This window comes from Bidens hawaiensis, unplaced genomic scaffold, assembly GCF_021521415.1.
Source record: "Bidens hawaiensis isolate Kalapana, Puna unplaced genomic scaffold, B.hawaiensis_p1.1 tig00063423_1, whole genome shotgun sequence".
In the NCBI taxonomy this organism is placed as follows: domain Eukaryota; kingdom Viridiplantae; phylum Streptophyta; class Magnoliopsida; order Asterales; family Asteraceae; genus Bidens; species Bidens hawaiensis.
In genome coordinates, this window is record NW_027501342.1 from 1 (window position 1) to 8,364 (window position 8,364).

Below are 8,364 nucleotides of genomic sequence, written 5' to 3' on the forward strand. Positions count from 1 at the left end.
AGAATAAGAATAATGTTTTTTTTGTACTTTAATTTTTATTTTTAGATATTAATGTGTTTTTTTAATTAATGTGTGTTTTTTTAAATAATTTATGAGTTTTTTTAATAATACGTTTTTTTAATACATTTATAAAAAATAAAAAAAAAATTCGCTAGAGCCCCTGCTGGAGCCCCTCCACACTAGGGCCAGGGGCTCCAACGGGGGCTCCAACACCCCCCTTATCCAGTTTCTCTCTCTGCCACATGTCATAATATTATTGGCTGGAGCCCCCACTGGAGCCCCCCATTAGAGCCCCCCACACCCCTCAGCCTCGAGTTTGCAAATTATAGTTGAATATACACGATTCCTAAAGCTATTCTATAGCTAACATTTCATAAGATAACTAAAATCAGGAATAATGCAAAAGTAAGGTATGTATTTCTCGAATCTTCTCCTTCAAAATCCCTAGTATTGCACGTGTGTGTCTCTAATCTCTCGCAAATTCCTTGTCAATAGAAATGATCTTCATCGGTCTCATGCTCCATTGCCAACAACTTGGTGATTGCCATCGATAATTGTTCAACAATCTATCTTCATCAGTAGTAGCAATCACTTTAGTTTTGTAACATCAGTTCTAAGGATAATAGATTTAACAGTTCCATTCAACTTCATAAACTTGTGCACCATGTGACCTAAAATGACAAATTTTGGGGTATTCTCATTGCTCTAAGCTAGATTGTAGAAAACCCTCATGTATGGAGACATATTTTTCATGAAGTATGAGCACAAAGTAAATTTCCATAACAACTCATCCTACATCATTGTCCATTTGTTTCTCTTTCCACTTCTTTATCCAATAAACATGACTAGAGGAGATTTGCTTGTATTCAATAGGTTTATTGTTATTTGTTTCCTATATATGGTTATGATTCAGTCCTCTTATGTGTTTTTTAGATTAAAGGATGCATCTACATCAGTTTTTTATGTTTTATTTTAGATATTATTAAACAAAGGGTTAAAATAATATACTGACTTACTTTGCGGTTGATGCTTGAACATTTTATCCGTATTTTATCCATGAATGACTACGTTACCGTTATTCACTCATGTATGGCCTGACCAATGATAACCGAGAATAAATCGTTGAAGCACCTAAGTATTTGCTAACTATAATGCTTGTAAAAGACCCATCAAAAGTTATCATTAAAGAGTTAATATGACCCACTTAGACCTAAACTCATCAAAAAGTTAGCACGACTCAAACTCGCTTGACGCCTTGACCTATTCAATGGTAACAAAGTTACTTGAGACAATTAAAAGGTTTAGATAATTCAATACTTAACAAAATGGACAAAACTTTTTGTTAATTGTATAATTTTCAAGCATAAAATGACTAGAGATATTATATAGTTAAACATACTATTTTTTAAATAATTGTTGTTTCCTTCATTATTATTGTTAGAATGCATAAAGAATGTGAAGTTTGTAGAGTGTTAGGATTAGACCAGTAATGACATCGCATGGACCTGGGGTGGCGGAGGAATCTGGCCTCGGTTCAGAACATGAATGAACTGTGCATGTGCCTTGATTTGATTTCTAAGATCTCGTTTACATTCTTACAGATGGTCCGGATAAATGGTTTTGGTATGGTTTTGATGGTGAGTTATCTCCTTTCTCGATTAAAACTTTGAGATAGGAAATAGATAACCAGGAGCATCAAGTTGTTGGGTCTTTTTTTTTATTGAAATGGGTTCCCATTAAAATTAATTGCTTTGTCTGGAAACTATTAATGGATCGCATTACAACGAATCAACATTGTCATACACATTGTTTTCAAGGATCAGAATTATAGGTTTTGTGGAGTATTTGCGGAATCATCTTAACATCTTTTTGTTCATTATAGGGCAACTAAATGGGTATATGGTCAATCATATATAATTGGGTTAAGCTACCAAATTTGACCAACTTTGATTCGGTAAGGGTATAAATTAAATAAAGCAGAGTGTCTAGCAGTTCTATCCATCTTGCTACATGTTGGATAATTTGAAAATCAAGGAACAACTCGTTTGTGATGGTGTCCCCTTCTCGGTATCTAAAGTGATTAATGATATAAAAACGGCTTCCTTTTATGGGTAAAGTATAGAAGCAAAAATTATGGCCTCAATTGGAAAAAATGGTGTAAGTTTAATTTTGTTAGTTTCCTATTGTAATTGTTTGTTTATTTATATTCCTTTTTATATGACTTGGGCTTGCTTCTTGTAATGGTGCTTTTTGATTTTATATTGATATTGACTTGAAAAATTAATAATAACTGTTAAATTTCATAGGTACCAAAAAGGTTAAAAGTTATTGTTCACGTGTTGTTAAGGTATTTTTAATGATCTACCGTAACATCACACATCCACACGTGACTGTTAATTAAATCCCCAAGTCCCAAACGGCTACTTGAATGAAAAAAGACACCAAACTAGATTGGCTAAGAAAAAAAACTATTAACCGATCCAAACTAATAGCCAATGATTCAATTGTGTTTATTTTGAAAACCAAAAATTACCATCCAGTTGTGATTATGCACCGCTCCAAAACCGCACCAAACCGAACGTGTTTGATTGTATGTCTGGATTTATGGCCCAATTCATTATTTTGAGCCAAAAGTTTTGATGCCCGAATTCATTAATAGGTTATTAGTGAAAATTCTAGACAAATTCTAAACCCAAATTCATTGTCTTCAGGTAATCATTTTCCAAGTCAAAAGATAATTTTTTCAGGCCAAAACATTTCAAGCCGCAACATAAAACCAAATACTGACCAATAACCTAACTAAATCATGAACGAAACCCATGGTCCCATGTGAAACATAACTCATCTGCATGGACCACCACTTGAATGTTTGCTATTGAATTCATGACACAAAGTCACAAATTTATTGGATCAAAAGTTTCATACCAAAATTAGTTAATAGATAATTAACAAATGTTTCCAGGCAGTGGCGGCCCAACCATTTTGGAGGCCTAAAGCGTAGGAAAAATCAGGGCCTTTATCAAAAGTTAAAGAAATGAAATTACAGCATTTATAAGCTTAAAATCATTGGTTTGGGCCAATTTTGTCCAGACCACAAATGTTCAAGCTCAAATGTAAAACAGAAACCGAAAACTGGAATTTCAGTTCTGGTTTGGTTTGAGCCCAAACCGATCCATGCACACCCGAGACTACAATCAATCCCAATTCACACACCCATTGTCCCATGAAAAACATAACTCATTTAGTATACTTGAATGAATCAAATTTGTTAAACAGTAGGAAATTTGAAATGCAGGACAAACCTCTTGACAACAAAATGGAAATGAATATATTACATAGACAACATGGGGCTTCAACTTTACAAACAAATTCACACATTGACACAAATCCAACAATTCAGCACCGACCCGATCTTTCACGATAATCAAAGATCAAAACTCAAGAACCAATCAAGTTCACACATGCAAAAACCGATGCGTGTTTGATCACACAGTGTAGATATGAACTTACAGTGTTCATGCAACTGACTGTATTAATGGTTCTCTGGTTTCTTGTTTTGATTCATTATGGTAGTAGAAGTACAAACCCAATTGCACGATTCCCAAAATCGTCCCTATACCATTCGGAACCTAAAATTCAAACAAACATATGTTACAGGCTGACTAATAATCATCATCATCCGAAACAGAATAATAATATAAGAAACTAGAGCTTACATAAATAAAAGGATCGAAATTGAAAATCCCATATAATAAAAATGAAGTGCTCATCAAGAAAGTGGAAAGCGAGAGGTAAAATGGCATGAATTCAACACTTCTGGTTTGAATCACTACATTCTGTTAAAAAAATATGATAATATCATTTAAAGTTATGAAATTTAACCAAAGTGATAAAACAATAATAATGTAAGTAACATACCATTACTGATAATGGGGACGCAAACATTGATATAAGCGTAGCACAGCTCAAAAACCCGATGATTAAATGTCTAACTTCAAGATCGGTAACAAGCAAACTCCCGATCACAATGGCTGCAAATACAACAAACACTGCCAGCAGTAATCCAGACATCCTGAACTGCAAATATGAAGTCTCGTTTAATATTTGAATCATTTCGATAAATGCGACAGATTATACGTATTCTAACCTTGTTGCGTTTCTCGGTATTTGTTATAAAGATAATAATGTATGATAATTGGAAAACCGCACCGACAGAATTGACTGTCGTGACCAATAAATTATCATATGATATGAGCGGGCAGCCGTACCAGGCGCAGATCAAGCAGTTTAACAGGGTGTAAATGTACGGGATTCCGGAAAACTGTTCAGTTGATTGGTTTCTGATGATTCTTCTAAAAGTTGGTCTGGAAATAATAATAACAATAATAATAATTTCCAAAAGTTAGTTTTTGTTAAAAGTAATTGTGAATATTTTGACTATTTAAGCTATCTTTTGTTGATACTTACATTGGTGACACAAAAAGTCCAAAAGCAAATATGTTGCCTGCAAATATATACATAAGGTGAATATTCAACTTTTGTGCTCAAGTAACCATATGCAAATCTTATGAATACACCAGTTTCATATCTAGGTTTAATATAACTAACTATAATAATGCAATATGAAGCTTTAAAACCCTAATTTTTGAAATTGATAGCACAAATTAGCCCTAGAAGCTTAATTTCAATCAATCAGGGCTCCTAATCTATTAGAATAATAAGAGGAATGAAGAGATTATTCGCACCAGCAATTCCAGCAGCCTGCTTACAAGCTTCAAACATTTGAGGCGAAAGCAAAGCAGCCATTGATAGATAGATGAATTCAAACTGTTGTTGTTCAGATATCAGAAAAACATTAGCTGTTTGGTGAAATTGGTACGGTAATCTAAATGGGAACGTGTTTATAATACAATTCCTGAATATTATTATTGTTGGTTTGCTTCAAATGGCAAGCAAAATCACTGATAATAATAATAATAATAAGAATCACGTGGCAAGAGATTTGCTAGCCTGTAGTCAACTCGGGTTCCAGCTGTTGTTACCCGGATAAACTTCAACTTATTTGTCAACCCGTTTAAGCCCCTCAACTTTACATATTCTTGTCCTTTGACCAACTTTTATGTGCTAATCAATCAATCAAATCTCTATAAAAATAAAAATGAGGCTCAACCCGATAATACGTATACGTTTGTTTGGAGTCGAAGAGGGCAAGTTTTTTAAGGCACGTTTCTACGAAGCAAGAAATCGAGGAGGTTGATCCAGGTAAAGGAGAAATCTTTTTTTTTTTACTTAGTCACCTGATAAAAAAGAGTGTATATTTCGTGAGTTAAGCCTCTTAAGTCTTAAAAGAATATGAGGTTAGTTATTATCCTACCATGGAAATTTTATTCTGGCTATAGTGCGTACTACAAGTCATTTGTATGTGTATGTATAGGGGGTGCTCAATTAAAATGGAAGTCGATCAGCAGATTTTACCTTAAATATTGTTACTATCTCGCTACTGGTACCAAATCCAAAATCTTGGTACCGGTACCAAAATTTTGCGATTTTCAGGACCGGGATTTTCAGTACCGGTACCAAGATTTTACGGTTTTCGGGACCGAGATTTTCGGTACCGGTCTTATCCCTAGTAGACGAATCTTAGTTGTCATATTAGTTCCTGCATTTTAGTAGAACAACATAGTAGAATCATACTTGTCATATTCAAACCCTGCATTTTAGTAGAACAATTAGGGTTCTCATATTTACTCCCTTCATTTTAGTGCAATACATTTTTTGTTCCTCTTCATTTGTGTTTGCCGGTTTGCCATTCGGTCCTTGCAGTTTAGTATAGTATAATTGTTGCTCATAGTTGCTATAATAAGATTTCTTATATCTACGTTTTTATCATGTAATTTTTAGGCTTTAGTTTATTTGATTTTACCTTAATAATTTTTGTTTTTGTTTGGCTTTAGTTTAATTTTTGTTGTTTGCCTTTAGTTAGTTATTAGTTTTCTTATGGTTTTGGCTTAATTATTTTTCTTTGTTTGTTTTTTTGTCTTTGATTAAATATTATTTTTTATGGCATATGTCACAACTTATTTCTTAGGTTTTTCTCTTACGATTGCTATACTGGTTGTCGTATCGTATCGATACCATAACTAACTGAATCGACACCGTTTAAATTCTCTCTGCAACACGCGGTATAGTTTACTAGTTATCAATAAAAAGATATAAGAAAATAAAATTTTATTTTGGATGTATTCACATCTAATAGATAATATTGTTTTTTCACACAATAATAAACATTAAAGAATTTCAATAACGCTCTTATCTACTAGAGGTAATTTTATCTAACAAGATACGTAATCATATATATTTTGATTTATTTTATTCCTTTTTTTTATTTTATTCGCGCATTCTCTATTTTATGCTTCATAGTATTTGACATTTTGAACTCACTATCACTGGTTTAATTAGTTGGTGAGTATAGTACTTTAAATTTGCAATAGTTTCAACATCACACCCTTAAATTTTGATTAATAATTGTTATTGAATGTGTTTTACCCGGTGCGTTGCGTCAGGCAGGTGGATAAGACTCAGACGTTGATAAAACTTAAGCATTGTAGGTCCCGGTTTTGAGCCGGTAAGTCGACACTAATTCAATCAGCTTTGGTTGGCATCGGAAATAAAAAAAAACTATAACAAAAATTATTTAAATACTGAGGTGGATTAATGGGGTGACGTCGGTCAGTAAATCTCGGGCTTTGGTAAAACCTAAGCGTTGAGACGATAAGTCTACTACTTTAAATTTGCAATAGTTTCAGCGGCATCAAATAATGATGCGAGACTAAGCGAATATGTAGTGTTCGCTGGTTGGATACTTGAACTGAACAAGTTTTACCTCATCGCATCGTCATACCTTCGGACGAGTGTCACGTGCGTTAGCCTTAGGTGAGGGTTTTTTCGAATTGCAAAACGGATATCTCTAGATGTGTGTGATGAATTTGAAGGATTTCGTTGATGAATTTGAAGGATTTCGTTGACCCTTAAGAAAATTAATAATAACAAAAAATTTAAATTATGGTTTATAATAAACGTGCGTGTAATATATACGTGGAGTTGGTCGTGTGCCAGCAACATGATGTGGTAGTTTTTGTCCGAGTATGCTTGTCGATAATAAAAACCATGGACCCACAAATTATTTTTGTATTAATTAATAATACGAGAATATGATTTGTTTGTTTAAAATCACAAGATTATTGATTAGAACACATCTATCTATAATATATATATAAACGAAAACATTAAAATGTTACGTGTCGTGATGTGGTCACTCCCTTTTTTTTTGGAGTCACTAGATTTGCTTGATTTTTAAATTGAGGTTTCTCATGCATTTGACCCGAATTAATGGGCATGGGTCTTACCAAACCCAGATATTCCTTAAACGGGTTATAACATCTCATTAAATTAAAAATTATTCTCACCAAATTATTGATGTAAAAATCCTATAAAATAGGATACTAAAAATTAATATCTTATTTATTTTAAAATATATATATATATATATATATATATATATATAATTTAAATTAAAAAACCAATTTTATAGTAAAAAAAATAAACGGGTCTTGGGTCTTATCAAACCATAAGTATATTATTAACTTTCATAAATATTATTTATAATTAAAAAACTAATTTTATTGTAAAGGAAATAAACGGGTCTTGGGTCTTATCAAAACCATATAACTTTTAAATCGGGATATAACATCTCATTTATTTGTGAAACAATTTATTACCAAACAATAAGTATATTATTAACTTTCATACAGTAAAAAAATATAAATTCAAAAAATAAATAAATATTACAACAAATAATATAGAACAACCCACGTAATACGGGGGATAAAAACTAGTGGCATAATATATTTTTCAATCAAACTTTTCCAATCGATTTCAAGTAAAGGTTTGACGCACGCCGAGTATGCCTTGATTTCCAATCAGCTTTATCACTTTTTAGTTAAACCACCGACTAAAAAGACTTGATTACACATTCTAAACATTAATCCAACAAACTACACCATTAACTAGAGAGAAACTAAAAAGACTTGATTACACTCTTATACAACTAAACCATCTCAAATGAACAACGAAATCCGTTGGTTATCGGCCATCAGAAATATGGTTGTCGTGGGTAATCTAATTTCATTACGGTGAGAGACTATGAGAATGAAGGCAATTGCAAAAGCACATACATTGACTATTTCCTCTTATGATTGTATTGCGATCCAAAATTTTTAATAAAGAGTTGAGCCTAGTCATAAGAGCATTTACAACAATTTATCTGTCTCTAGATCCAAAATTACACTAAAATCAATATCTTTT

At 32.6% G+C, this 8,364-nt stretch overlaps 1 protein-coding gene across 1 annotated transcript; it reads right to left on the reverse strand.

Annotated features, from left to right (window-relative positions):
* Positions 1-3,352: 3,352 nt before the first annotated feature.
* LOC143603944 (bidirectional sugar transporter SWEET2-like) lies at positions 3,353-4,841 on the reverse strand. Its single transcript, XM_077080586.1, has 6 exons — positions 4,746-4,841; positions 4,468-4,504; positions 4,148-4,364; positions 3,919-4,077; positions 3,717-3,836; positions 3,353-3,629 (listed from the first exon to the last, which is right to left on the reverse strand). Exons 1-6 carry the CDS (start codon positions 4,804-4,806, stop codon positions 3,516-3,518), a joined length of 708 nt encoding a protein of 235 aa, XP_076936701.1. The 5' UTR covers positions 4,807-4,841; the 3' UTR covers positions 3,353-3,515.
* Between the last annotated feature and the right edge of the window lie 3,523 nt (positions 4,842-8,364).

Excerpts from the sequence above, each read along its gene's own strand:
- LOC143603944 (XM_077080586.1), bottom strand. The coding sequence starts at position 4,806 with ATGGCTGCTTTGCTTTCGCCTCAAATGTTTGAAGCTTGTAAGCAGGCT. Across the intron at positions 4,505-4,745 it reads GCAGGCTGCTGGAATTGCTG|GCAACATATTTGCTTTTGGA; the intron begins GTGCGAATAATC and ends ATATATTTGCAG. Across the intron at positions 4,078-4,147 it reads ATACCGAGAAACGCAACAAG|TTCAGGATGTCTGGATTACT; the intron begins GTTAGAATACGT and ends TCATATTTGCAG.